A 26,069-nucleotide genomic window follows, 5' to 3' on the forward strand; every position below is an offset into this window, starting at 1 on the left:
GGAAAGTTTTAGAGTATAAGTCTTCCTTTTTTTTTTTTAACATTTTATTTATTTGAGAGAGAGAGAAAGCAAAAGAGAAAGAGAGCATGAGCAGAGGGAGGGGCAGAGGGAGAAGCAAACTCGCAGCTGAGCAGGGAGGGGACAGGAGAGGGAAAGAGAATCCCAAGCAGACCACGCTGAGTGCGGACACTGCAGAGCCTGACGCAGGGCTCAGTCTCACGACCCTAAGATCACGACGTGAGCCAAAACCAAGAGCCGGACACTCAACCAACTACACCACCCAGGCCCCCCACTTTAAGGATATTCTTTTTTTTTTTTTTTAAGATTTTATTTATTTATTTGACAGAGAGAGAGAAAAAGCACAAGCAGGGGGAGTGCCAGGCAATAGCGGGGAGCCCAATATGGGACTCGATCCCAGGACCCTGGGATCATGACCTGAGCCAAAGGCAGATGCTTAACCAACTGTGCCATCCAGGCGCCCCTAGAGTATGTAAGTCTTCTTAAAGAGGATATCAGCATCACCCAGTCTAGAATTAGGAGATCCAGGAGTAGATTCCTTTATGTATTTCCCCTAATCCAAAACTGAACCCAAGTGCAGAAATCAAAATCAAAATTCACCAGCCCTAGCTCGAGTTTTTCTGCTTTAAGACATGTACTCGGTGGCGGGGGGGGGGGGGGGGGGTGTGCCTGGCTGGCTCAGTTGGTAAAGCATAAGGCTCTTGATCTCAGGGTCATGAGTTCAAGCCCCATTTGGGGGCTTTTAAAAAAAAAAAAAAACTCTGGGTTTTCTTATGTACAGCAAGGTTAAAGAACCCTGTATGAAAAGAAAGAAAGAAAGAAAGAAAGAAAGAAAGAAAGGGAAGAAAAGAAAAGAAAAGAGAAGGAAGAAAGGTAGGCAGGTGCTCTGGAGAGATCAAACATCTGCTAAATACCAGGAGCACCTGATGCACCCTAAAAACCTCACACAACCTTCCAGACCAAGGATCCATCGGGGAAAATAAACCCAGCTACGCCGATGCTTTGTCCTTCTAACTGAGGCATATTAGAGGAGGATTCCTCCCCCCAAAAAAAAGAACATTCAGAAATGATCAGAACAAATCTCAGAAAGCTGACCGACTAAAGCAAAGCATTTTTTATGTGAGCAAAAGGAGAACAATTACTCCCAAACCCTTCAGTCTCTCAAGAAGTTGTCTCAGAAGGCGACTGCTTTCCCCTAGGCCTAGGAGGACCCTGGGGGTGGGGAGCCAGAGCTTGCTATAGGATAATCACTAGGGACTTCATAGAGTCACCACAGAAGAGTCAACAAAAGAGAGGATGGTCGGGAGGCTGTGGCAATGGCTGACAGAGGCCTACCCAGCCCTCAAGTCCCCCAAGTCAAGACTTAGCCTAGTATTTCATGGTAAAGACAGATACCGTCAGACAGGAACACCCATGTCTCCCCTCATCGAACTTACTGGCCTCTAGCACGGGCTCTGGCATGGGCAGCCCTCCCTCCCATCAAATGAATGAAAGGCCCTGTTCCCAGCTAGGACCCCTGAGACCTAAGCCCGGGATCCCCAGATCCCCGCCCTCTCACCTTGTCACTAACACTGCTCCAGGAACTGTCCCATCTCTTTCCTGCATCATCCATTTCTCCTTCTGTACTGGATCATTCCCAGCAGAACAAAACATGCTCTACCCTCTCCCACTAAAAAACAGATACCTCCACCCCCACCTCAAACCCACAACCTCCCCAATTCTCAGCTAATGTCTCAAACCTGCTTCATAACAAAACTGCCTGAAAGATTCACCTATGCTTATTGACCCCAATTCCGCGCCCCATATTTTCCCCTCCACCTACTCCAGTCAGGTTCTGTCCTTTAAGCTTTCGTGAACCCCTCATTCTACTGGGTTTCCTCCTATCTCCTCAGTCTCCTTTGCTGGATCCACCTCTTTTCCCAACCTCTAAATGCTGCTATGTCCCAAGGCTTAGGTCATTTTACTGTCTACACTCTCTTCCAAGGTGAATTCAACTAATGCTGTGGCCTTGAACACCACCTACAATACCCAAATAGACCTCTGCAGTCCTCTCTCTCTCCTGAGCTTCAGGATCCATCCATCTGACTAGTGGACATACTCATATCTCAAATGTCAGAACAGGCTCTCGTGCTCTCCCCCACTCCAAGCCTGTTCCTCCTCCCAACCCTCCCATCTGATGATATGAGTTCCATCCATTCAGGTGCTTAAGCCTCTGGGAGTTATCTTTGACTCCTCTCTCTCTCACAGACTGCGTCCAAATCATCAAGCCTGATCTGACCACTTCAGATGAAAGCATCTCCAGTGTTACACGCTCAGTCAACAGCAACAGCCTGCTACTGCTATCCTGCCCACTACAGCTGCCCACCTACATACAGCCCACTCTACAACAGGGAGAATGATCTTTCTAAAAATGCACATCAAACCACATTGGTCCCCCACTTAAAACCCTCCAGTGATTTCTCACTGGGCTTAGAATAAAGTTTAAAAATCCCTTACCCTGCTCATAAAGTCCTACACCATCTGCTTTCTCCTATCTGTAACCTCTTCTCTTGTGACCTTCTCCCTTGCTCACCATATTCCAGCCACAATGGCCTCTCCACTCTGAACCTGAAGCTTTTTCTGCCTTAAAGCCCTTGCACTGGCTGGTCTCTTCTGGAAATGCTTGGCCATCTCATCAACACAAGGATGGCTCTTTCCTCTCATTCAAATTTTACCTTAAATGTCACCTATTCAGAAACACCACCAATGACCACCCAGTCACTTGATATCACATTATTTTAATTTTCTGCATGGTAGTTACCGCTGACACTATTCTTGATTTTTAAATTTATTTTGTGCTCCCTCTCCCCACCAGACTGCAAACTCCATGAGCATCCAGATATTATCTGCCTCATTCATTTCTGAGGTTCCAATGCCTAGAACAATGCGTGGCACACAAGGAGAAATCTAATAAATATCAATGAATGCAGTTATGCCCAGACAGGCCCACTGACTGACAAGTTCTGAGGTCTTAGCTCTCCAACTTCTCTCTCACACACAGACGTGAGGGAGGACCCCAGCCACAGTCCTAGTGTCCACTTGTATAAATCTCATCCACCAGAATTTCAAACATCCTACAAGAGCCCAAACTAGGGAGGAAGGATCCAGGACTTTCTGTGACCATCGAGCTTCGATGAGGCTGCCCCAGTACGGACTAGTAGTGTTTCCAGGTGGTGAAGAAAGGAATTCTGACTCACGGCCCCCAAAAGTAATAGCACTTGTCAGACCGCCGTCCAGACCTTGGCAAGTTCATTCATTCCGTAAACAAAGATTTACCGAGTGCCTACTTCGTGCCAGGCACTGGGCACAGGACCAAAAGCAGCTTCTGACCTCAGCGAGCTGACTGCCGAGCACGCAGAGCGTTACACAGAAACGCAGCAACACAGGTACCCGCCCGCTACCCGCCGGAGCGGGAAAGTAACGGCCATACTAATGCTCGCGGCTGGGCGGCGCCCTAGCGCACTGCCCCGCGATTTCAGGTCCCTAGCGCCAGGTCTGGGGTAACCTGGCTAGCGGCGCAACGCTCGCGGGCCTTTTCTGAACAACTACCGCTTGACTAGCGGAGGCAGAAGTGACTGCCCCGCGGAGCACCGGCTTTCCCAGACGCGCGGTGTTCGAGGAATATTATTGGCTGATGGGTTCCCTCCCCACCCCCCACCTCTCCCCCGCAGGCCCGCGCTCTGGATGGCCAGGGAGGTGCGGCTCCGACTCTCCACCACCATCCCAGAGAAAGACATCGGAAACCAAAGTCCTCCCCACACGAGATTCCCTCCGTCTCTACTCCCCACTTCCCAGCCCCCAGTTCCCAGACCCCGGACGCAACTCGTAGTTCCACTCTCCCCACCCCCGCCCACCCCGGTGGGGCACAGCCGGGGTCGGAGCTGCCCGGGACCCCGGCGGGGAGGCGTGTCCGGCCCCTCACACCAGCGCCCGAATCCCGCCCAACTGCAGGACCCGGGGGTAGGTTGCGGCCCCCGCCCCCTCTGTGGCCCGGACTGCGGGCCCCCCGCGGAGATGCGGACCCCGCCGCCCCTCTCCCGGAGCCCGCCGCACAACTCCGGCACACAAAACCCCACAGGGGTGCGGCCGCCGCGCTGTGCGCGCCAACTCGCCCGGGACCCGCGCGGGAGGCGGAGGGCGGGGGCGCGCGGCGGGAACCGGTCGGAGCCCGCCGCACAGGTGCGAGCGCGGCGCCCGGGTCACTCACTCGATGAAGTAGCTGGCTCCCTCTTCCGTGAAGCCCTCCTCCCAGCCGCGGGGCAGGTCTGCGGAAACGCCAAAAAAGTCGGGTCAAACTTGAGCCGCCCAGGCGCGCACCCCCCCGAGCGCTGCCCCCCGCCCCGCCGGCCCGGCTCCCACCTGAGCGGATCATGTGGCCCGAGTTCACTGGCTCTCCGGTGCGCGGGTGCAGCCAGGTCGTGCAGCGGAGCTCGTCACTGCGGGAAAGAGGCGCACCTGTTAGCGCCGCGGCCGCTCCGGGGGGCGCCCGCCCGGCCCCGCACCCCGCCCGGCCCCGCGCCCACGCCCGCGTGCCCGCTTGCCCGCGCCGCACTTGATGAAGAAGACGCGGCCGTCCCGGCACACGCCGTAGGACCAATGCTCAGGTAAAGTGTCCCGCCCGACCGCCGCCGCCGCCATGTTCGCCGAGCGCCGAGCCGCCGCGGCCGCCGCGGGGCGGGGGAGAGGGGGCGGAGGCGGGGGAGGGGGAGGAGGGGGCGGCGGGACGGCGGGCTCGGCCTGCGCGGGCCCCGGCGGCGGCCGGCGGCGCTCCATCGCGGCCGGCGGCGACGTCCCTGGAGTCCCGGGTCCCGGCACGGCCGCCGGAGTTCGCCGCCGCACGGGCCGACCCGAGCGCGGTGGCCGCGGCCTTTGTCCCCGCGCCTTCCCCGCCCCCAGCCCGCCGGCCCCGGCGCGCCCGCCGCGCGCCCCTTGGCCCCTGAGGCCCGGAGCCCCAGGCGGGGCCGAGGGCCGTGTTCGGGGCGCCGCGAGCAAACTCCGGAAACAAGGTGTGCCCCGAATGCTCCAGGGAACCCCACCCGACCCCCATGACAAACCTTCTGCCTCCGGGAACTGTACTTCTTTCTGAACCACGCAAACCTAAACAGGTGGCATCCATATTTCGAGCCTCGGTTTGTACCTTCCTCTGCAAAATAAAGTTACCAGTAAGTGCCACAAGGGATTGTTGTGCAGATTATATGAAGTTACAGTGGTGTAAAGTGCTTAACTGGACCCTGGCCTGGAGCAGGTGCTCTATTATTAATGGCAGGTCAAGCATGATTTCATTTTCCCAGGTTTGCAGCTCGCATATGAAGCAGCAGGGTGCAGGTTCTCCCCACATACACCATACACAACCCCGAAGTTACTCGGATCGTAGTCTTCTGCCTTCGATTCCTGTCAAGTGACAGAGAGATGCTGTAGACCGGCTGTATCTCAGTCATCTTTAGAAGAGCAGACCCTCCAGACCGGGCCTCTAGTGAGGCCTCTAGAAAGTTCTTTACATGGCTGGAGCTTTCTGATAGTCAGGCCTGTGCTCGAATCTCAGCTCCTGGGGGGTCTCTCCCCTGACCCCTTTGTCCAAAGGAGACCCTTTCCCTTCTCCCTTCACTCTCTGTTCCATTACTTGTGTACACTCCATTGACATTCTTGTGCACGTGTGTGTGTTTATTGCCTTGTATGTTGTATATTAGCCACCTGCACACACACTAAAATTTCAGGGGGATGAGAGGAGGGAGGGACCTTGTTCTGTCTCATATACTGCCATATTCCCAATGCTTAGAGCAGGGCCTGACTGGTGTACACATTCAATAAATGCTGGAAAAGTGCATAATACACACTCCACACTGATATCCTGTATGCTGAGCATGGACATAGTAAACTGGACTCTGGGAGATGTCAAGCCCAACCTTCCAGCAGCATAGGCTGTAATTGGTGGAAAGGCTCACAGGAGACTCTAGGTAGTGTGGGCACTGTTATTCAGAAAGGCACCCCAGACAGTTGGACCCAGAAGGAGTGGTCAGGTTTGACTCAGAAGAGAGCATCCCAGAGGGGAAGGATGGGAGAACAAACACAGGCTCCTGGGAAGGGTATGGTATGTTGAGGCCATAAAGATGCCCTTCCTTGAGACAGTGTTGTTGGGGAAGGTGGCTGATAGGAGTTAAAAAGAGGGAGTTGGTGTGATTGTGGAGACCACTGAACATCTGTTTGAGAGGGTCTCCAGCCTTCGAGGAGGTTCTTGAGCAAATGACAATGAGAAAGTTGTGTTTTTATTCTTAAATATTAATTCAAAATCATAATGAAATGGGCAAAGGATATGGACACAGTTCATAGAAAAGTAATACAAGTGGCTTCTAAACAAACAAAAAGAAGGATGCCTGGGTGGCTCAGTCAGTTAAGCATATGCCTTCAGCTCAGGTCATGATCCCAGAGTCCTGGGATCGAGTCCCACATTGGGCTCCTTGCTCAGCAGGGAGCCTGCTTCTCCCTCTTGACTGCCGCTCCCCCCGCTTGTTCTCTCTCTCTCTGACAAATAAATAAAATCTTAAAAAAAAAAAAAGATACTCAACCACCTCATAATAACAGATTAAAATTAAGGTGAGATACTATTTTTTAGATATCAGGTTGGCAAAAATGTGCATTGTAGAGAAAGACATTCATTGTTGGTGGGACTATAAAATGGTTGTCTCTTTGAAGGCAATTTGGCAACAGCTATTACAATTTAAATGCAATACCTTTTGACCTAGTAATTCCACTACTAGAAATTTATCTTACATTGGTGCTCAGAGACACAAAGACCTGTGTACCAGAGTATTCACTGCAACATTGTCAATAGTTACAAAGACTGGATACAACCTAAATGTCTGTCAAAAAAGAACAGGTTTGTATGGTGATGTTAACTAGATTTAGTATGGTGATATTTTGCAATATATAGAAATATTGAACCATTATGTTGCACACCTGAAACTAATATAATGTCATGTGTCAATCATGCCTCAACTTAAATAGAAAAGAACAGGTTAATTAAATTAAGTCATACTGCTACAATGGGATGCTATTCAGCTGCTAAAAAGAATGAGCTAGCAGTGAAAAAAAAAAAAAAAAAAAAACAGTACCATATGTCAAGGGACCTGAGAAGAGTCTCACCCACATGTTGCGTTGGGCAATGGGCATACATACCTTGGTCCCACTGTGGACCTTCAGTGGCCCATGAATCAACCCCAGCTTCTCCCAGCCAGCAGCCCCTGGAGAGCACTGTCTTAGACAATCACTTACAGATGAGAGAGTCTTTGTAGAAGTACAGGTTTCCAGTGAAGAAGTTCCAGCACACAGCTGGAGGAAAAACACAAGTTTAGATGCATTGAAAAAGGTAGTTACCAAAAACTAGAGGAGGTGACTGCTCTTTCAAATATGGAGACAGCAATACAAAACTTCAAGGAATGTGAAACATAGACCACGATAATCTTTCAGTAACCAGTCTCAGTATGGAGACCTGCAATTTACCCAATAGATAATTTGAAATACCTGTTTTAAGGAAACTCAATGAACTAAAGGAAAACACAGAAGAGAATCCAATGAAATCAGGAAAACAATACATGAACAAAATGAGAAGTTTAACAAAGAGAATTCATAAAAAAAAGAACCAAACAAAAATTCTGAAGCTAAAGATAAAATGAATGAAGTGAAAACTGCAATAGAAACCATCAACAGGGGGCGCCTGGGTAGTGCAGTCGGTTAAGCCCCTGACTCCTGGTTTCTGCTCAGGTCCTGATCTCAGGGTCATGAGATGGAGCCCTGTGTCTCGCTCTGTGCTCGGCTCAGAGTCTGCTTGGGACTCTCCCTCTCCCTCTGCCCTTCCCCATCCCCTCAAATAAATAAATAAATCTAAAAAAAAAAAAAACAAAAACTCAAAAACCCAACATCAGGATGGATCAAGAAGAAAGAATTTGTGAGTTAGAAAGATAGGAACTTTGAAATGATCCAGTCAGAGGAGAACAAAGAAAAAAGAAAGAAAAAGAGTGAAGACAGCCTACATGAATTATGGCATACCATCCAAAGAAATAATTTAGGGGCGCCTAGGTGGCTCAGTCGGTTAGGCGGCTGCCTTTGGCTCAGGTCACGATGCTGGGGTCCTGGGATGGAGCCCCACATCGGGCTCCCTGCTCAGTGGGGATCCTGCTTCTCCCTCTCCCTATGCCTGCTGCTCCCCGTGCTTGTGCTCTCTCTCTCTGTCAAATAAATACATAAAATATTAAAAAATAATAATAATTTATGAATTACAGAGTTCTAGAGGGAGAAGGGGGAAGAAAGCTTATTTAAAGAAATAATGGCTGAGAACTGCCCAAATCTGGCGAGAGGTTTGGATATCCAAGTTCAAGAAGCTCAAAGAGACCCTCTCTAAGACACATTATAATAAAAGTGCCAAAAATGAAAGACAAAGAAGGAATCTTAAAAGTAGGAAGAAAAAGAAGCATGTAACTTACAAGGAACCCCCATAAGGCTATCAGCAGATTTCTTAACAGAAGCCTCAGAGGCTAGGAGAGAATGGGATGATACATTCAAACTGCTAAAAGAAAAACAAAATAAAACAAAAACTACCAACCAAGAATACTCTACCTGGCAAAGTTATCCTTCAGAAATGAAGGAGAAATAATTTCCCAGAAAAACAAAAGCTAAGGGAGTCCATTACTGCTAGACCTGACTTAAAAGAAATGCTGAAAGGAGTTCTTTAACTTGAAATGAAAGGATACTAATTAGCAACAAGAAAACATACCAAAATATAGAACATGCCGGTAAAGACAAGTATATAGACAAATTCAGAACACTCGTGATACTGTGAGGCAGTGGTATGTTAACCATTTAACTCTAGGATAAAGGATGCAGGACAAGAATATTAAAAATAACTACAATATTTCTTAGTGAATATACAATATAAAAAGAGGTAAATTGTGACATCAAAAACAAAAAAGGAGGAGAGCAAAAGGGTAAAGATTTTCTGTGCAACCAAAGTTAAGTTGTTATTAGCATAAAATGGACTGTTCTGTCTATATGATGTTTGATGTAAGCCTCATGATAACCACAAAGCAAAAACCTACAGTAGATTCACAAAAGATAAAGAGAAGGGTATCAAAACATACCACTAAGGAAAAGCATCATTTCACAAAGGAAGGCAGCAAGAGAGGAAGAAAGGAACAAATGAACTATAAAATAGCCAGAAAACCATTACTAAAATGCATTAGTAAGTCCTTACCTATCAATAATTACTCTGAAGGTAAATGGTTAAATTCTCCAACCAAAAGGCATGGAGTGGCTGGATAGATTTAAAAAAAAAAAACAAAAACAAGACCTGGTACACCTGGCTGGCTCAGTTGGAAGAGCATGCAACTCTTGATGTCAGGGTCATGAGTTGAAGCCCCACCTTGGTGTAGATATTACTTAAAAGTATACAGAGGTGCCTGGGTGGCTCAGTGGGTTGAACATCTGACTCTTGGTTTCGGCTCAGGTCATGATCTCATGGGTTGTGAGATCAAGCCCCAAGTCCAGCTCCCTGCTCAGCAGGGAGTCTGCTTGAAGAATCTCTCCCTCTGCCCCTCCCCCTACTTGCTTTCATTCTCTCTCTCTAAAATAAATAAATATTTTTTAAAAATAAATTAAATAAACTTTTTTAAAATTTTTAAAAATTTAAAAAAAAAAGACCCAACTATATGGTGCCTATACGAAACTCATTTCAGCTGTAAGGACACACATAGGCTCAAAGGGAAGGGTTGGAGAAAGATATTCCATGTAGATGGAAACCTAAAGAGAGCAGGGTAGCTATTCTTATATTAGAGAAAAATAGACTTTAAACCCAAAACAGTGACAAGAGACAAAGAAGAGCATTATATAATGATAAGGGGATAATTCATCAAGAAGATAAGCTTAAAAATATATGCACCCAACATTAGAGCACCCAACTATATTAAGCAGATACTAACAGATCCAAAGGTAGAAACAGAAAATATAATAATGGTAGGGGACTTCAATATCACACTTTCAACAATGGATAGGTCATCCGGACAGGAAATCAATAAGGAAACAATGGACTTGAATGACACTTTAGACCAAATGGACCTAACAGACATTCGCAGAACATTGCATCCAGCAGCAGCAGAGCACACATTCCTGTCAAGTGCACACAGAACATTCTCCAGGAGAGATCATGTGATAAGTCACAGAACAGGTCTTAGCAAATTTAAGAAGATTGAAATCATACCAAGTATCTTTTCTGACCCCAATGATGTGAAACTAGAAATCAATAACAGGAAGAAAACTGAAAAATTAGCAAATACGTGGAAATTAAATAAAATACTCCTGGGGCGCCTGGGTGGCTCCGTCAGTTAAGTGTCCAACTCTTGATTTGGTCTCCAGTCATGATCTCAAGGTCATGAGATAGAGCCCCATGTCAGTGGGGAGTCTACTTGAGATTCTCTCTCTCCATCTGCCCTTCCCCCTGCGCGCTCTCTCTCTCTTCCTCTCTCTCTCTCCCTCTCCCTCTCTCAAATAAATAAATAAATCTTTTAAAAAAATACTCCTGGGGCACCTGGCTGGCTCAGTCAGTAGAGCATGCAACTCTTGATCTCCAGGTCATGAGTTTGAGCTCCATGTTGGGGGTCCAGTTTACTCAATTAAAAAAAAAAAAATTAAATAAATAAATAAATAATATACTCCTGAATGAGTATGAGTCAAAAAAGAAATGGGCCAAAAAAGAAATCAAAATAGCAAACTAAGAGGTGCCTGGATGGCTAAGTTGATTAGAAATGCTTTCCACTCAGGATCCTGGAGTCCCAGGATCGAGCCCTATGTCAGGCTCTGCACTCGGCTGGGAGCCTGCTTCTCCCTTTGCTCCTCCCAACTCGTGCTCTCTCTTGCTCTCTCTCTCACTCTCTCTCAAATAAATAAATAAATAAATAAAATCTTTTAAAAAGCTAGCAAACTAAGCCCAAATTTAGCAGAAGGAAGGACATAACAAAGATCAAAGCAGAAATAAATGAAATAAAGACCAGAAAAACAATAAAAAAGATCAATGAAAACTAAGAGCTACTTTTTTGAAAGGATAAACAAAATTGACAAATATTTACCTAGACTAAGAAAAAAAGAGAAAAGACTCAAAATCAGAAATGAAAAAGAGGGCACTACAACTGTACAAATAGAAGGAATCATAAAGATTACTACGAACAGAGGCCCACAAATTGGATAACCCAGAAGAAAGGATAAATTCATTGAAACATACAACCTACCAAGACTTAATCATGAAGAAACAGAAAATCTGAACAGACCAATAACAAGCAAGAAGATTGAATCAGTAATCAAAATCTCCCAACAATGAAAATCCCAGGACCAGATGGTTCCCATGGTGAATTCTACTAAATTTAAAAAGTTAACACCAGTCCTTCTCCAACTCTTCAAAAAAATTGAGCAGAAGAGACCACTCCCAAATTCATTTTAAGATGCCAGCATTACCCTGATACCAGTGCCAGATAAGAACACTACAAGAAGGGTGCCTGGGTGGCTCAGTCCATTAAGTGTCTGCCTTCAGCTCAGGTCATCCTGGAGTCCTGGGATCGAGCCCCGCATCAGGCTACTTGCTCAGCCAGGAGCCTGCTTCTCCCTCTCCCTTTGCCCTTCCCCTCCATTTGTGTTTGCTCTCCATCTCTCTCTCTCTCAAATTTAAAAAAAAAAAAAAAAAAAAGAACACTACAAAAAAGCTACAGGCCAATAGCCCAATGAATATAAATGCCAAATTTCTCAACAAAACATTAGCAAACCTAATTCAGCAGCACATTAAAAGGATGTTCTATGTACTATGATCAAGTGGGATTTATCTCTGGGATGAAAAGATGGCTCAACATATGCAAATCAATAAATGTGATATACCACATATTAGAATGAAAGATAAACATTGGGGAGATTACACACACACAGAGTGGAATATTACACAGCCATAAAAAGGATGAAATCATGCCATTTGCAACAACATGGATGGACCTAGAGGGTATTGTAAGTGAAATAAGTCAGACTGAGAAAGATGGGTAGTATATAATTTCACTCATTTGTGGCATCTAAAAAACTAAACAAATAAAAAGCAGAATCAGAACTATAAATACAGAGAACAAACTGATGTTTGCCAGAGGGGTGGGTGATGGGAGGATGGGCAAAATAGGTTAAAGGGAGTGGGAGATATAGGCTTCCAGGTATGGAATGAAGAAGTCATGGGGATAGAAGTCACAGCATAGGAAATACAGTCAAAGATATTTTTTTAAAGATTGACTGATGATTGATTGATTGATTTGAGAGAGAGAGTGGGGGGAGGGGTAAGGGAAGAGGGAAAGAGAGTCTCAAGGAGACTCTGCAGAGCCCAACATGGGGCTCAATCCCACAAATCACCACCTGAGCTGAAACCAAGAGTCGGACGCTTCACCCACTATGCCACCCTGGTGCCCCGAAGATATTTTAATAGCATTGTCTGGTGACAGTTGGTAGTCACACTTGTGGTGAGCATAGCATCATGTATACACTTATTGAATCACTATGTTATACATCTGAAACTCATCAAGATTGTGTATCAACTACACTCAAATAAAAAAATCTTTTTTTTTAATGATTTTTTTATTATATTATGTTAGTCACCATACAGTACATCCCTGGTTTCCGATGTAAGGCTTGATGATTCATTAGTTGCGTATAACACCCAGTGCACCATGCAATACGTGCCCTCCTTACTACCCATCACCAGTCTATCCCATTCCCCCACCCCCCTGCCCTCTGAAGCCCTCAGTTTGTTTCTCATAGTCCATAGTCTCTCATGCTTCATTCCCCCTTCTGATTACCCCCCCTTTCTTTATCCCTTTCTTCCCCTACTGATCATCCTAGTTCTTATGTTCCATAGATGAGAGAGATCATATGATAGTTGTCTTTCTCTGCTTGACTTATTTCACTTAGCATTATCTCCTCCAGTGCCGTCCATGTTGCAGCAAATGTTGAGAATTCGTTCTTTCTGATAGCTGAGTAATATTCCATTGTATATATGGACCACAACTTCTTAATCCAGTCATCTGTTGAAGGGCATCTCGGCTCCTTCCACGATTTAGCTGTTGTGGACATTGCTGCTATGAACATTGGGGTGCATATGGCCCTTCTCTTCACTACGTCTGTATCTTTGGGGTAAATACCCAGTAGTGCAATTGCTGGATCAAAGGGTAGCCCAATTTTTAACTTTTTAAGGGACCTCCACAGTTTTCCAGAGTGGCTGTACCAACTTGCATTCCCACCAACAATGTAGGAGGGATCCCCTTTCTCCACATCCTCTCCAACAATTGTTGTTTCTTGCCTTGTCTATTTTTGCCATTCTAACTGGCGTAAGGTGGTATCTCAGTGTGGTTTTGATTTGAATTTCCCTGATGGCTAATGATTTTGAACATTTTTTCATGTGTCTGTTAGCCATTTGTATGTCTTCATTGGAAAAGTGTCTGTTCATATCTTCTGCCCATTATTAAAAAATCTTTTTAAAAATTAAAAGGGTCACCTAGCTCGCTAAGTCAGTGGAGCATGTGACTCTTGATCTTGGGGTTGTGAGTTCAAGCCCTATGTTGGGTGTAGAGATTACTTAAATAAAATCTTTTAAAAAATAAAAAGACGTAGGTAGTAAGCAAACAGAAGGAATGCTAGCCATAGTCCTAAAGTAAGGCTCTGGATACCTTAGTCATTGGATCCTAGGTGAGGTCTGGAAATATTGGGGGGAAAGATGGAAAGTCCTACACCAAAATCTTGACAAAGCAATTATCTTTGGGTGGCATGAATATTTTTATTTTCTTTGTGTGTGTGTGTGTGCATACTTTCACTTTCCGTCAATTATAAAATGGACATTATAAAAAAGTAAACATCATATCTCAAAAGATAAAAGTTATTTGACAAAGTACAACATCTTTTCGTGATTGAAGACTCTCAACAACTTGGGTACAGCAGGAACACACCTCCACATAAGAGAGGTCATATATAAGAAACTGATGGCTGACATCATCCTTAACTGTGAAAGGCTGAAAGCTTTTCCTCTAATCTAAGATCAGAAACAAGACCATGGTGCCCACTTTCACCGTTCCCATTCAACATAACACTGGAAGTCCTAGCCAGAGCAACTTGGCAAGAAAAAGAAATAAAAGGCATCCAAATTGGGAAAGAAGAAGTAAAATTGTCTTGTTTACAGATGACATGATCTTGTACATAGAAAATCCTAAAAATTGCACCAAAAAAAAAAAAACCTGTTATAACTAATTAACAAATTCAGTACAGTTGCAGGATACAAAACCAACATACAAAACTCAGTTGCATTTCTATAGAATAACAACAAAATATGTGCAAAAGAAATAAAGAAAACATTCACAATAGCATCAAAAGCAATGAAATTCTTAGGAATAAATTTAACCAAGGAGAAGAAAGATCTTTGCAATGAAAATTATAAGGCTTCAATGAAAGAAATTAAAAAGGACACAAATAAATGGAAAGATACCCCATGTTTGTGGATCAGAAGAATTAATATCATTAAAATGTCCATACAACCCTAAGCCATTTAGAGATTCAATACAATCCCTACCGAAGTTCCAGTGGCATTTTTAACAGAAATTGTAAAAACAATCCTAAAATGCATATGAAACCACAAAAGACTCTGAACAGCTAAAGCAATCTTGAGAAAAAAGAACAAAGCTGGCAGAACCCCAGATTTCAAGCTATACTACAAAGCTATAATAATCAAAACAGTATGGTATTTGCATAAAAATAGACCAGTGTAACAGAATAGAGTGCCCAAAAATAAACCCTCACATATATGGTCAACTAATATTTGACAAAATAAGCCAAAAATACCCAATGGGGAAAGGATAGTCTCTTCAATGAATGGGGTTGAGAAAACCAGATAATCACATCCAGAAAAAATGAAATTGGATCCCTATTTTACACTATCCACAAAAATTAACTTAAAGTGGATTAAAGACTTAAGACCCCAAACCATTAAACTCCTATAAAAGAGCATAGAGATGGGGCACCTGGGTGGCTCAGCTCGTTAAGTGGCTGCCTTCGGCTCAGGTCATGATCCCAGGGTCCTAGGATTGAGCCCCACACTGGGCTCTCTGCTCAGCGGGGAGCCTGCTTCTCCTTCTGCCTGCCACTCCCCCTACTTGTGCTCACTCTCCTCTGTCAAATAAATAAATAAAATCTCTAAAAAAAAAAAAAAAGAACATAGAGAAAAAGCTCCTTGACATTGGTCTTGGCAATGATATTTCAGATATGCTACCAAATGCATAAGCATCAAAAGCAAAAAAAATAAAAATAAAAAATAAGCGGGACTACATCGAACTAACAGCTTCTGCGAAGCAAGAGAAGCGATCAACAAAATGAAAAGGCGACCTACAGAATGGAAGAAAAAACATTTTAAAAGCCTATATCTGATAAAGGGTTAATATCCAAACTAAGGAACTCATACAAGTCAATAGCCAAAAACAATCCAACTAAAAGTGGGCAGAAGATCTGAATATTTTTCCACAAATGGCCAACAGATACGTGAAAAGATGCTCAGCATCGCTAATCACGAGGAAAATGCAAATCAAACTCCCCATGAAATATCACCTCACACCTGTTAGAACGACTCTCATCAAAGAGACGAGAAATAATCCGTGTTGACAAGGATGTGGAGAAAAGAGAGACCTTGTGCACTATGGGGGAGTGTAAATTTGTACAGCTACTATGGAAAATAGTATAGTGTTTCCACAAAAAATTAAAAATAGGGGCACCTAGATGGTGCAGTCAGTTAAGGATCCTACTCTTGATTTTAACTCAGGTCCTGATCTCGGGATCCTCTCTCTCTGCCCCCCACCGCTGGTGCTCTCACTCTCTCGCAAATAACTTTAAAAAATTAAAAATAGAACTGCCATATCATCCAGCAATCCCACTTCTGGGTTTACATCCAAAGGAAATGAAAACAAAGGAAAGAGGGGCGCCTCGGTGGCACAGCGGTTAAGCGTCTGCCTTCAGCTCAGGGCGTGATCCCGGCGATCTGGGATCGAGCCCCACATCAGGCTCTTCCGCTATGAGCCTGCTTCTTCCTCTCCCACTCCCCCTGCTTGTGTTCCCTCTCTCGCTGGGTGTCTCTCTCTCTGTCGAATAAATAAATAAAATCTTTAAAAAAAAAACAAAAACAAAGGAAAGAGCTATCTGCACTCCCACGTTCACTGCATGAAATGTATTTACTGTAGCCAAGATATGGAAACAACCTAGATGTCTGTCAACAGATGACTGGATAAAGAAGTTGTGAGATGTATATAGATACAGGTATCTATATCTAAATGAGGATATAGATATATAGAGAGAGAATACATTCTATAGAATATTCTATATTCTAGGTGAACTCCTAGAAACCATAGGAGTTCACTCCATAGGTGAACTCCTATAGAATATTCTATATTCTATAGAATATATAGAATCTATATATAGAATCTATATATAGAATCTATAGAATATTCTAGAATATAGAATATTCTATATAGAGAATATAGAGAATAGAGATATCTATCTATATTCTCATATATATATGAGAATATTATTCAGTCATGAACATGCTACTTGTGACAACATGGATAGACCTTGAGAGCATTACGCTAAGTGAAAAAAGTCAGAGAAAAATAAATACTGTGATAGCACTTCCACGCAGAATCTAAATTCATAGGTGAACTCCTAGAAACCGAGAGTAGAGTGGTGGATGCCAGAGGGTAGGGGATACGGGGAGACGTAGTCATAGTGTCCAAACATCTGGTTTTAAGTTCTGGGGATCTAATATACAGCATGGTGATTATAGTTAACAGCACTGTATTATATACTTGAAAGTTGCCGAGAGACTAGATCTTAAACGTTCTCACCACAAAAAAGAAATGGTAATTACGTGAGGTGATGGAGCTGTTAGCTAATGCTACTGTGGTAATCACTTCACAATCTGTAAGCATCAAATCAACACGTCTTACTTGTTAAAACTAATACATAAATAACCATAAATACAAATATATATAGTAGATGAAAACACAAGAAACAGGTTAAGTGATTGTTCCAGTGGTAGTGATGGGAAGAGACTTACTTTTCCTTGTGTTCCTTTTTGTACTGTTTGATATTTTTATCGTTTAAAACGTATATGTGGAATTGGCAGCGAGCGCAGCCTGAGGTGGCTGAGGCCGGCTGTTGGGGCCTTGGAGATGGACGGCTAGATTCTTTATGATGACTACCTGGCAGTTTTCCTCCTTGCCTGTGAGCACCGCCGCCCCCCTCCCTGCCCCTACACGGATTCCTCCTCTGGAGGGGGTATGCCACGAAGGCTACAACAATGAGTTGACCCAGTTTCTGCCCCCAGTCATCACACTGAAGAAGCCGCCTGGAGCTCAATTGGGATTTCACATCCAAGAAGGAGAGGCCTCCCAGCTAGGTGTCTTCATTTCCAAGGTGATTCCCTACTCTGACACACATTGGGCAGGACTTCAGGAAAGAGACCAGACCCTAGCTGTGAATGATGTGGATTTCCAAGAGATTGAGCACTGAAGACAGCCAGCAAAGTCAGCACGCGTGTCTGCGTCTCCCTGTATAAGCGTCATCACCAGGAGAGGACTGTGCACTGGAGAGTTACAACCCACGGCCCTATGCTTGGAATCTGCTGGGAAAAGCTGGCTAGGCCCCAGGGCCGCCATTGGGGAAACCATCCCTGGCGGAGTGGAGTGGGGAGGACAGGGAGACAGTGAGACCCTGCACTGAGCCAGCTAACCAAACACATCATCCAAACTACTGTACTGTCAGTGCCCTAGTTTCGCAGGTTGAGTCTCATTCCTGGAAAGGAAAAGGACGATGATGTCTAGGTAAAACCTAGCCTATGGAGAACCCTGCTAGGAAAGGCAACTGACATTTACCGAATACCGTGTTTTAGGCACTTACATATGTCATATCGTTTTCATTAGAGTATAGAAATCAGAAAAAAAAGAATCTTGGAGGCCTTCCATCCAATCTGCCTAGCCATCTCCTCCCATCTTTGTACTACCAGTCTCATACTTTGGAGATTCCAGTGGGACCTGTTTCCCCCTCTTCTTCCTTCTCCTATTCTCCCCCCCCCCAAAAAGTAAAATGTAACATTGGAGGAAAAACAAAGTATATGTATACTTAAGGATAAAATAATGCAATTCAGGGATGCCTGGGTGGCTCAGTTGATTAAGGATCTGCCATCAGCTCAGGTCATGATCTCAGGGTCCTGGGATTGAGTCCGGGAAAGGGGTCCTTCCCCGGCGAGGAGCCTGCTTCTCCCTCTGCCTGCCGCTCCCCCTGCTTGTGCTCTGTCTCTCTCTCTCTCTCTGACAAATAAATAAATAAATAAATAAATAAATAAATAAATAAATAAAATCTTTTTAAAAATGTAATTCATCAAAAGAGCCAATAAGAGATACCATGAAATTATCTCAGTAAATGTCAAAAGATTTATTTGATAAAAACCATCGCTAATTTTTAAAATTACGCTAGAATCTAAAATTAAAAATAGTGACGATATCAAATGCTGGTGAATATGCAGAGAAACTGTATCTCTCACACTTTGCTAGTGGGAATGTGAAATCTCATAGCCATCCTGGAAAGTAGTTTTGGCAGTTTCTTTAAAAAATAAATATTCACTTACCGTATGACCCAATAATCCTACTCCTGGACATTTATCTCAGAGAAATGAAGCACATGTTCACATAAAAACTTGTGCATGGCTGGTCACAGCAGCTTTTTGTAATGGACAAAAACTGGAAACAGAATGTTCTACAATAGGTGAATGGTTAAAAAAAACCTGTGGTACAGTGCTTGCTTCAGCAGCAAATTTACTAAAATTGGAACAGTACAGAGGTAAGCATGGTCCCTGCACAAGAATGACATGCAAATTCCTGAAGTGTTTCATATTAAGAAACAAAATAAAACTGTGGTACTTCACATGGATACTACTTGGTAATAAAAAGGAACAAACTATTGATACAACAACTTGAATGGATGGCCAGGCATTATGCTGAAAAAGCCAATTTGAAAAGGTTACATATTATACGATGCCATACATTCTCAAAATAAGAAAAATTATAAAGACAGAGAACTGATTAATGGTTGCCAGGGACTAGGGATGGTGGTGGGGCGAGGGAAAGATGTGGCCGTAAAGGAATGGCATGCGGGAGGTCTTTGTAGTGATGAAACCATTCTCTATCTTGACTGCCATGGCGGCTACACAGGTGGATAAGATGACTGTAGCAGTACACATTGTACCAATGTCAATGTTCTGCTTTTGCTATTGTCCTGCAGTTACATACGATATAACCATTGGGGAACTGGGTGGAGAGTAAACCGAGACGTCTCTACTGTCTTGCAAAATTCTGTGAATCTATAATTATCTCGAAAGTTTTTAAAAAGTATTAGAAAATTACAAATAACCAAATGTTTCTTTTGAGAGTCTCTCTCTCAGACCCATAGAAACATTCTCTAACAGGGGCACCTGGGTACCTGTTAAGCAGTCCGTTAAGCATCTGCCTGCAGCTCAGGTCATGATCTCAGGGTCCTAGGATCAAGCCCTGACTCGAGCTTTGCTTCTCCCTCTTCCTCTGCCCTGCTCATGCTCTCTCTCTCTTTCTCTCTCTCTCAGTCTCTCTCTCTCAAATAAATAAATAAAATCTTAAAAAAAAAGAAAAAAGAAACATTCTTTAACAATGAAACATTTAAAGACATTCTCATTACAATAAGAAAACGTTAAAAAGAAAACAAGCATACCTATAGTGATGCTAGTATTTAATGTTGTTTTTTAAGTTTTTGCCAATATAATAAGACCTGAAACAGAAATAAGAGATTTAAGTATGGGGAAGGAAATAAAATTATCTTTATTTGCAGAGAATATGGCATGATGCTTTATGTGGAAAACAACCCCAAACTCTTAGAATTATAAGGGAGCCCAGGACCAAGATAGTATCACAAAATCAATAGCTCAATAACCAGCTACTGAACAACTCTCCCTTATGATAGCAGCAAATATACGAGCGACCTAGGAATAATCCTAATGAAAAAATATATGCAAGACATATATGTATAAAACCTGTATGATGAAAACTGAAAAGCTTTACTGAGAGATAGTGAATGTTATAACAACTTTATTTCAAATTTAAGCATGTAAGTGTAAAAAAAAAAAACAAAAAAGAAAGCAGTGCATGCATTCTAAGGGTCTTGGTAAGATTTAGAAATTCTTGCAACTCCATCATCCAATGAATTATAAGCAGAAAACATTTATGTTATATATTCTAGCTCGGCATTACTCCAAAGAGTAGCCATTGGCCCCAGGAACTATGACTAGTCTGCATCTTCTGAATTGATATGTGTTCTAAGTATAAAATATACAAAAGATTTTGAAGATTTACTATAAACATGTAAAATATCTCATTCATAATTGTGTTGATGACATGTTGAAATAATATTTTGGATGTATTGGCTTATGTAAAATTTATTATTAAAATAGTGGTTACTGCAACATTTTAAGTCACATGTATTTGCTCACCTTTGTGGCTCACATCATATTTCAATTCACTGTTACAGCTTTTTCATTTCACACTTTCATGTCCCTATAGACCTTACTGCCCATTAAAATTACCTAGTTGCTTTTTATTTTTTTTTATTTTTTATTTTTTAAAGATTTTATTTATTTATTCGACAGAGATAGAGACAGCCAGCGAGAGAGGGAACACAAGCAGGGGGAGTGGGAGAGGAAGAAGCAGGCTCATAGCGGAAGAGCCTGATGTGGGGCTCGATCCCATAACGCCGGGATCACTCCCTGAGCCGAAGGCAGACGCTTAACCGCTGTGCCACCCAGGCGCCCCCTTAGCTGCTTTTTTTTTTAAAAAGATTTTTATTTATTTATTTACTTATTTGGGAGAGAGAGAGAGAACAAGCTGAGAGAGGAGCAGAGGGAGAGGAAGAAGCAGGCTCCTGGCTGAGCAGGGAGCCCACACGGGGCTGGATCCCAGGACCTCGGGATCGTGACCTGAGCCGAAGGCAGACACTTAACTGACTGAGCCACCCAGGCACCCCTACCTAGTTGCATTAAAAAGAAAAAAGCCCAGGGGTGCCTGGGCGGCACAGTCAGTTAAGCATGGGACTCTTAGTTTCGACTCAGGCTATGATCTCAGGGTCATGGGACTGAGCCCTGTGTTGGGTTCTGTGCTCAGTGCAGAGTCTGCTTGAGATTCCCTCTCCCTCTGCCCTTCCCATTCATGCTCTCTCTCTCTCAAATAAATAAATAAATCTAGAAAAGGAGAGGGGGGGAGGAGAGGAGGAGAGAGGAGGGGAGGGGAGAGGAGCGGAAAGGAGAAGAGAGGAGGGGAGAGGAGAGGAGAGGAAGAGGAAGAGGAGAGGAAAGGAACGGAAAAAAGCCTGGGCCCTACCCCAAGAAATACAATTGGTGTTGGTAGCATCGGTACGATCTTCAATCTCCCTTAGGTGATTCTAATGTATTCCCGAGGTTAATAACCACCATGACCGACCTCAAGCTATCAAGCCCTACAGAATTCTTTTTCACATTTATCATTTCCTACAATTAAGGAAAGGTACTCACGAGGCTAAGAAGTAACATTTAAATCTGAGACGTGGTGCCAGTTCCATTCCGGATAGATAGATTCCTCCTGTGATTGATCAAAACAAGATGTGAATTTTTCCCAGCTTATGACCTGATCATGGCAAGATTTTCGGTTAATAAAAATGAAGTAATTCTTTTTTTTTTTCAAGTTTTACATGATTCTCAGAGCACAGTTACTAATATTTGAGCTGGTTCTGAGCGGATGGAGTAGATGATGGATTTAAAACACAAAGGTTTGGGGCGTCTGGGTAGCGCAGTCGTTAAGTGTCTGCCTTCGGCTCAGGGCGTGATCCCAGTGATCTGGGATCGAGCCCCACATCAGGCTCTTCCGCTGGGAGCCTGCTTCTTCCTCTCCCACTCCCCCTGCTAGTGTTCCCTCTCTCGCTGGCTGTCTCTCTGTCAAATAAATTTTTTTAAAAATCTTTAAAAAATAAAAATAAATAAAACACAAAGGTTTGGGGGCACCTGGGTGGCTCAGTCGTTAAGTGTCTGCCTTCGGCTCAGGGCCTGATCCCAGATCCCAGTGTTCTGGGATCTAGCCCCACATCAGGGTCCTCCGATGGGAGCCTGCTTCTTCCTCTCCCACTCCCCCTGCTTGTGTTCCCTCTCTCGCTGGCTGTCTCTCCCTGTCAAATAAATAAATAAAATCTTAAAAAAAAAACAACAACACAAAGGTTTGTGTGCTTTCTCCCCTTTCTGGTCACAGCATCTCCAGGATGTGGGCAAGGCAAGAGTTTTTATCCCCATTTCTAGATGAAGACATTGGGACCCACAGAGGGCAAGTGGGTTCCCAAAGATTGTGTGACTAGTTACATAACATAGCCTAGATTGGAACACACCTTTCGTGACACCCGTCCAAGGCCCTCCCTTTCCAACCAGTTTGTCTCAGGACAAATCGCTACCACCTCTGATAAAAGCAGCTTTTGTCCAGAGCTCTTTCGCTTCCCCACCGTAGTGGAGCAGTTCAGTTTATGCCAGATAGTCCTGCTGGTGTGCATGGTGCTAAGCCAGCAACTTAAACGCAAAATAGTTCCTGCTCCAAGATGAATCAATGCGATTCTGTCAACCAAACACGTGCCTCCAAGTTTTCAGCTTCCAGGTCACCAATAACGCATTATTCTCCTGTAAAAAGTCTGCTTTGCTATCAAGGAGACGGTATGGCCTGATGGAAGAGCGTGGACTTTGGGGTCTGTCGGGCCTGCATGAGACTCTGGCTGCTGGCCCTCACGAGGCTGTGCGGCCTTGGGCATGCCCCTTCTCCTCTTTATTGAACACCTACTGGCAGTAGACACTACCAAATCCCAGAGCTTCGGGGGAACACACACCATGGTCCCTCCCCTGAAGAATTCTTAGTATGTGGAAGAAATATGTCCTTTAAATGACAGAAGACCAGAGTTGCTGTGGAGCAGCTGGGGGAGCGTTGCAGGAGCCTGGAGACAATGGTTCAGGAGAAAAAAAGGAGATACATGGGGAAAGATAAAGGAAATGTGGCAAAAGGTTAACAATTGATGAATCCAGGAATATGGATATTCATTTTATATCTTGTAACTGTTTTATAGATTAGAATGTTTACCAAATAAAAATTGGGGGGTGGCAAAGTTAAAAAATATTAAATATTAAAATATTTAGCAATAAACTTATTAGAAATGTGAAAATTCAATGTGGAGAAAAAAATTTATATGTATATATATATATATAAAATAGCAGTTACTACAAAGTTTATAGAACTTGAGTAAATGGGAGAGACTTGCTGTGAGGAGGAAGACACCAAATTGGGGGGAGGACAGGAATAAGAGATATTATGGTCTGAATTAGTAACCCCCCAAATTTGTATCTCGAAACCCTAATCCCTCATGTGACTATTTAGAGATAGGGTCTTTAAAGAAGTAATTAAGATTAAATGAGGTGATAAGGGTGGGGCCCTAATCCAGTAGGACTGGTGTCCTTATAAGAAAAGGAAGAGAGGGTCACCTGGGTGGCTTAGTGGGTTAAACATCAGCCTTCAGCTCAGGTCATGATCCCGGGGTCCTGGGATTGAGCCCCACATCAGGCTCCTTGCTCAGCAGGGAGTCTGCTTCTCCCTCTCTCTCTGCCTGCAGCTCCCCCTGCTTGTGCTCTCTCTCTCTCAAATAAATAAATAAAATCAAAAAAAAAAAAAAAAAAGAAGAAGAAGAGGAGGAAGAGTGACCAGAGCGCTGACTCCCTCCCGGTTCTCCCCCCACCCCATCTCCCTCTCCCATCTTTTACAGGCACAGAGGAAAGACTGTGAGCACTCATGGAAAAGACAGCCATCTGCAAACCAGGAAGAGAGGCCTTACCCTGCTGGCCCCTGGATCTTGGACTTCTAGCCTCCGGACCGTAAGGGAATAAATGTCCATTATTTAAGCTGCCCAGCCGGGTGTACTTTGTTACGGTAGCCTAAGCGGACTGAGACAAGTAAAGTGCTGTCCCCCAAGGCCAAGGTCATAAGATGAGGGCCTAGGGGATCCTCGATTTGTACCCAAAACTATTTTTTTTAAAGATTTTATTTATTTATTTATTTGAGAGGGAGTGGGAGAGAGAGCACAAGCGGGGAGAGCCGCAGAGGCAGAGGGAGAAGCACACTCCCTGCTGAGCAGGGAGCCCGATGGTGGCCTCAGTCCCAGGACTCTGGGATCATGACCCCAGCCGGAGGCAGACGCTTAACCTAACCGACTGAGCCACCCAGGCGCCCCTGTACCCAGAGCTGTTTTGGACCCCACCCCCATGTAGTGATCCTGTGAGATGGGTCAGTGCTTCTCAAACTTTAGTGGGTATCAGAAATGCCCAGGAGGGGGCGCCTGGCTGGCTCAGTTGGAAGAACACGCCATTCATGGTCTCGGGGTCGAGAGTTGGACCCCATGTTGGGTGTAGAGATTACTAAAATAAATAAATAAAAAGATTGGGGCGCCTGGGTAGCTCAGTCATTAAGCATCTGCCTTGGGCCTGGGGCGTGATCCCAGGGTCCAGGGATCAAGCCCCGCATCGGGCTCCCTGCTCCACTGGGAAGCCTGCTTCTTCCTCTCCCACTCCCCCTGCTTGTGTTCCCTCTCTCGCTGGCTGTCTCTCTGTCAAATAAATAAATAAATAATCTTAAAAAAAAAAAAAGAAAAGAAAAGAAAGAAAGAAAAAAGAAAAAGAAAAAAAATGCCCAGGGTAGTTTGTTAAAATCAGGGATTCCCTTATCCTGATTATGGTGGTGTACGGGAAGCCTCAAATTCTGCATTAATTTTTTTTTTAAAGATTTTATTTATTTATTTGACACAGAGAGAGCGAGACAGCCAGCGAGAGAGGGAACACAGGCAGGGGGAGTGGGAGAGGAAGAAGCAGGCTTCCAGCAGAGGAGCCTGATGCGGGGCTGGATCCCAGAACACCGGGATCACGCCCTGAGCAGAAGGCAGACGCTTAACGACTGAGCCACCCAGGCACCCCTCAAATTCTGCATTAAATAAGTGATATCCCCACCAGGTGATTCTGTTGAAGGTGGTCCCAGACCACACTTTGAAAAATGCCACTCTGATCTCAGCCTGGAGGTTGAGAGAGATATATAAAAGTTCTACAAAGATACGCAAAACACATTGTCAGCCTCTGAGGGTGCTTGAGGGTCTGGGAGGGAGGTTTATTTTTAAATTTTTGTTTCGTTTTGTGTTTTTTATTTTAAGATTTTATTTATTTATGTGAGAGAGAGAGAAAGCACTAGCAGTGGGGCGGGAGGCAGAGGGAGAGGGAGAAGCAGACTCCCCACTGAGCAGGGAGTCCCACGTGGGCTCTATCTCGGGACCTCCCCCCACAGCATGACCTGAGCCAAAGGCAGACGCTTAACCGACTAAGCCACCCAAGTGCCCCTGTTTCATATTTTTTACCCTTAAGAATGTACTATTTTTCAATTAAAAAACTAACTTGAGGGGCACCTGGGTGGCTCAGTCAGATAAGCGTCTGCCTTTGGCTCAGGTCATGGTCCCAGGATCCTGGGATCAAGCCCTGCGTTGGGCTCCCTGCTCAGTGGGGAGCCTGCTTCTCCCTCTGCCTCTGCCTGCTTGTGCGCTCTCTCTCTCTCTCTCTCTCTGTGTCAAATAGATAAATAAAATCTTGAAAAAAAAACTAACTTGCAAAAAAAGAGATATCATGAACTTAAAGAGCTTATTATCGGCATGTTGCCCACAAACAGGTGCTCAACAAGTAAAAATTCCTTTGTTTTTTGTCTTCCACTCAAACATTTGCCATCCCTTTCCTTCCCTCCCTCACCCCCACCCCACGGTATCTCCATTTGTGCATTTAATTAACAAATACTACTTTATATTGTATTCCAGGCACT

The 26,069-nt window shown here is 44.3% G+C and overlaps 2 protein-coding genes and 1 pseudogene across 3 annotated transcripts in view; 2 read left to right on the plus strand and 1 right to left on the minus strand.

The window, feature by feature from the left end:
- PLEKHA7 (pleckstrin homology domain containing A7) overlaps positions 1–4,695 on the minus strand; it is a 206,641-nt gene extending 201,946 nt beyond the window's left edge. For both annotated transcript variants that reach the window (XM_040638858.1, XM_040638859.1), the window contains exons 1-3: positions 4,610–4,695; positions 4,417–4,493; positions 4,265–4,322 (exon numbers count right to left, since the gene is read on the minus strand). In XM_040638858.1, coding sequence (XP_040494792.1) covers positions 4,265–4,322; positions 4,417–4,493; positions 4,610–4,695 — 221 coding nt within the window. The remainder of the gene's footprint in view (positions 1–4,264; positions 4,323–4,416; positions 4,494–4,609) is intronic.
- Positions 4,696–17,340: 12,645 nt separating this feature from the next.
- Positions 17,341–17,658, plus strand: LOC121104821 (PDZ domain-containing protein 11-like). Its single transcript, XM_040639796.1, has one exon. It carries the CDS (start codon positions 17,341–17,343, stop codon positions 17,656–17,658), a length of 318 nt encoding a protein of 105 aa, XP_040495730.1.
- Positions 17,659–18,942: 1,284 nt separating this feature from the next.
- Positions 18,943–19,042, plus strand: LOC121104844 (annotated as a pseudogene).
- Positions 19,043–26,069: the final 7,027 nt, after the last annotated feature.

This window comes from Ursus maritimus, unplaced genomic scaffold (assembly GCF_017311325.1).
Source record: "Ursus maritimus isolate PB19 unplaced genomic scaffold, ASM1731132v1 scaffold_23, whole genome shotgun sequence".
In the NCBI taxonomy this organism is placed as follows: Eukaryota; Metazoa; Chordata; class Mammalia; order Carnivora; family Ursidae; genus Ursus; species Ursus maritimus.

Excerpts from the sequence above, each read along its gene's own strand:
- LOC121104821 (XM_040639796.1), top strand. The coding sequence starts at position 17,341 with ATGACTACCTGGCAGTTTTCCTCCTTGCCTGTGAGCACCGCCGCCCCC.